Below are 4353 nucleotides of genomic sequence, written 5' to 3'. Positions count from 1 at the left end.
CCGTTCTAGTTTTGTTCTGTTAAGTCCCGATCCATTCTATGTTCTAGCTCCTCCATGAGCCTCAACTTTGTACACAAAAAAAATGCAATCCATTCTTATTCAAATTGGTGAGAGTGCTTTATAATACAAAGTACATTCATCCCATCAAACTTAATATTCTTCAACTTGAAATGGTCTGGCAAACAAATCAGTCTGAACGAGACCCCAGTGAAGTGCACCTCATTTTAAAGAGGAGAGGAACCCAATTTAAATAAACGACTTTTATTTGTACAGCAAAAGCAAATTCCCACAAAACCTCGAACCGGCTGAGTATTGGGAGCAGGCAGCACTTTACAATTCATGCCAGAGATCTCATGTACAAAGTCAACAATGGTTGAGGGGCAAATTACCCTCAACAACATATGCACTCAAGATTCAATTTACATAACTACAATAACATTCCACTACGCAGAAATTAGCATGGTACAGCAATGCCATAACTTAATCGTACATCTCCGATGCATTATAGGAGTACCAAGCAAAAATGTTTTCCTGTTTATTTTTTTTACATGTTTTTAAAACAAAAACAAAAAAAAGGAAGGAAAAACACAGTACCAGCAAAACAACAACCCTAAACCTCTGCTTACTTGGTTACAAGGGCATTTAGAATTTTTTTTATTAATAATGAAATAAGATTAAAAAAAAACGATCAGCATCTTTAATATCAGAAAGCCAAATGTTGTTAAAGCAGCATTTGCACTTGTTGCGAATAACATTACAAAAGGGAAGTCAAAAGAACAAACCGATTGACGATAGAAAAACGGTTAAAAAGTAAACATAATTGCAAATAAGATGCAACAGCAGTAGTTTGGTCAAGATAGTTCAAAATCAAGTACTATTGTATCAGTAGTGTAATTGTACAATTTTTTTTTTCTTTTTGTTTCTACTTTTCACTTGTACTACAAAAAAAAAAAAGAGAAGGGGGAAAAAAGTGTCAAGTACGTAAGACAAACTTCACAAACAGCGGAAGGCAAAGGAGAGGCAATTGGCAAAAGGAGAATAATACAAAAATAAAAGCGTGTGCAAATCTCACACCATGTGAGTGAACCAGCTGAGATCATTGTATGTCCAAAATAGATTTCAAAATTAAAAGTTCATCTCAAATAGTACACAGAATAACAATCCATCACTGTCACAGTGATGGCTAAGAGGATGGATGTTCAGATTGACAGGTTAAAAGACCATAAACCTTGCACAGCATAAATCTCAAGGCAATACTCTTAAAATATCCAGTGCAAAGGACTTGTTAAACATGCATCAGCTGGACATGCTGTGGCAAAACCAGGGTGAAGGGCGGGTAGGTGAGGAGAGGGGGCAGGGGGAGGATCTGTGGAATGGGATTAAAACCCCCATTAATTATTGTAGTGATTTAAAAGTTCATAGTGGCATGACAAAACGTTTTATAGGAAAAAAAATCTTGCAGGATGAATGGGCCGACGTCAAGTCAAAGGAAGATGTTCAAAACAAGGTTCACATCCAACATCATGAACAGATGAAAGAACGAATCTGCTCATTGTACAAGGTCTTCACCATCCAGATTCTTTTGCAGTCAAAAGGCAACTTCAAAAATAGCCCGAGCTGTCACAAAGCACTTACACGGAAGACTCTGGAGGTGGAGATGGCATGGGGCAAATCAAAATGGTTGCAGGCAATACCACTTTATCTTCAAAATCATCCTCCGTGGAGGATGCGGCAGGACGCATTACAGACATAGGGATCTCTCCATTGTTGTAGAAGAGAGCTGGGCAGTGCATGATGAAAGGCTGGATGGGCGTGCGGTTCACCAATGTAGCAGTGATGGATGCCATATCTGTAAGGTTGGGCTTCATGAGTGTGGGCCAAAAGCAGATCGACAGGTTCTCTTCTGACATCTTGTTGTTTTCACGGTGTTGACAAACCCTGAGAAAAACAAACCACCCAGATAACATGGTCTACAGATTGCTTCCTTCCACCTACAAATTAGTAATTCATTTTCAAATCCATATATCCCACTCGTAGCCAGACCAAAAAAAATTGCTGATAACTCTGTCACACTTATCACCTCTGCCCACCAAAGGTGGATGGAGGTAATATTTTCACCCATGTCTGTTTGTCTGCAGGATATCTCAAAGTTGTGGATGAATTTGGACAAAACCTGGTGGACACGTTGCGTATGTGACAAGGAAGAATCGATTCTATTTTGGTGACTATCCGAATCCGGGATGCAGGTGGAGGTATGTGCTCCACCGAGTGCCCTTCGAGTTACCTCCACCACCGAAGGTGAAGGAGGTTATGTTTTCACCCCTTTCTGTCTGTCTGTCTGCATCTGTTGGTCTGTTTGCGTACAGGATATCTCAAAAAGTTGTGGACGGATCCGGATGAAATTTTGTGGACAGGTTGGGTGTGACAAGGATGAAATGATTAGATTTTGGTGAAGATCCGAATCCAGATCTGACAATTTAAGTGATTCTTCACCATTCAGAGCAAGGGCGAAACAGATAAATAGCACAATATCTCAAAAAGTTGTGACAGATTTGGATGAAACATGCTGGACAGGTTGGGTGTGTGGCAAGGATGAATTGATTCAGTTTTGGTGAAGATCCGATCCAGATACGAGAATAATTTAATTTTTCCAAGTGATTCTTCACCATTGAGAGATAGGGCCAAAAACGATATAGTACTGCATAGCCTGATATTTCAAAAATGTATTGGGCCAAATATGTTCTCGTGGGTCAGGCATTACATGGTGGAGGTATGCGCTCCACCGAGTGCCCTTCCAGTTGATAATGTTTTTACCAATTTTCAACCATACCTGGAATCAGGGATTGTTCTGTCAGATAAAACAGATCACTTTCATATTTTTGCTTAAACACCACATATTTTAAGTAACCACCATAACTATACCCTGAATGTTTGTACATGTAAATTGACTAATGGTAATATTAATAAGTTTAAAATCACCAGATTGGTCTGATGTTGATAATCAACAAGATGTAAATGAATCTTTTCATAAATTTATGAAAAGTTTTACCTTTGTTTATAATGAAAACATACCACTGCAGAAACACTCAAACACTGCAGAAACACTCAAAACACAGTGTTATGAAACACTCAAATTATAGAAGAATACCAAAGTCCCCTGAGGTAACAAAATCTTCAGTCAATTAATCAGAAGATAGCTTATATCTAAACCAATAAATGTCTGTGTGTGTGTGTGTGTGTGTGTGTGTGTGTGTGTGTGTGTGTGTGTGTGTGTGTGTGTGTGTGTGTGTGTGTGTGTGTGTGTGTGTGTGTGTGTGTGTGTGTGTGTGTGTGTGTGTGTGTGTGTGTGTGTGTGTGTGTGTCCTCTATAACTCCAAAGTCATGAAACCGAGCAGCCTGAAACTTTGCATGCATATTAAGAAAACTGAAGGAAGTGCATGACTGAAAATTGTGTGTTTGGGTTCATTAAAACACCCCTTTTGAAGATAATTAACGGCCTTATTTAATTATATCTTTATCAGGAGCTCTTCAGCCACCTTGCTCTCTGGGGTCTTAAGGTGTATCCTGGGTTACCTAACTGGAGTCTGAAGCCACCATGTTTTTTGGCCTGCTCAACCATGGCCCAACTTGGAACAGGCCACAACGATTCCTGAATGATAAAGTTTGTTTTTTTTCCCCACTTTCCTCAATCATATTGTTGCGGATTCGCGCCCGCCGGCGTGCGAACGGCCACGTAACTCGAATCGCGGCACGTCGCCCACCGGACGGACAATCCAGTCGTGACCCTCTCGGACTAACGCTGGGAACTAGTCACGGGTGGACCTTTCGGCCTCACCACGATCGTGCCAATCGGCCCCCCGCGTGGGATAGGGTTGCTCGCCAAATTCGACCTACCTAAGTACCCACACGGAGGGTAGACCGGGTGATCGCACCTCGCCGCAGGTCGACTTCGGACACGGGCCACTTTAAGCGACCCGTTCCGTACTATCGGGATAACCGAGCGGTGTTATCGTCGGCCTCGACGGTTCGATTAATTATCGGGCGTTTTAGCCCACGACCAACCCTTTACGTGAAGTAAGATGGAGATTCAATAGAGGAAAAGACGAAGCGAAGCGGGAAAACAGTTCAACATAAAGCGCATTTATTTCGCGATGAATGGAAAGCACACATATACAATTACACCAAAAGCAAATGTAAAAGGAGAAGGAACACAACAATAATGCACAAAAAGCAAATGCAACATTGCAGATCTAACTGACTACCGAGCACACGGCAACACTTATTCAGTTTTACTTCACAGACGGCGCCGACAACACATATACCCAAAGCAAAAGAAAAGGACCACCCTCAAGG

General features: G+C 41.2%; 1 protein-coding gene across 3 annotated transcripts in view; it reads right to left on the bottom strand.

The window, feature by feature from the left end:
- Positions 1-245: 245 nt before the first annotated feature.
- The window catches only part of LOC147028410 (rho GTPase-activating protein 5-like), a 104780-nt gene continuing 100672 nt past the window's right edge, over positions 246-4353 (bottom strand). For all 3 annotated transcript variants that reach the window (XM_085878775.1, XM_085878776.1, XM_085878777.1), the window contains exon 7: positions 246-1938. In XM_085878775.1, coding sequence (XP_085734901.1) covers positions 1632-1938 — 307 coding nt within the window. In that variant the 3' untranslated portion in view covers positions 246-1631. The remainder of the gene's footprint in view (positions 1939-4353) is intronic.

The sequence above is a fragment of the Eptatretus burgeri genome, chromosome 4 (assembly GCF_056783735.1).
Source record: "Eptatretus burgeri isolate ZD-2024b chromosome 4, Ebu_testis_v1, whole genome shotgun sequence".
Classification (NCBI taxonomy): domain Eukaryota; kingdom Metazoa; phylum Chordata; class Myxini; order Myxiniformes; family Myxinidae; genus Eptatretus; species Eptatretus burgeri.
This window is presented reverse-complemented; position numbering and strand designations above follow the sequence as displayed.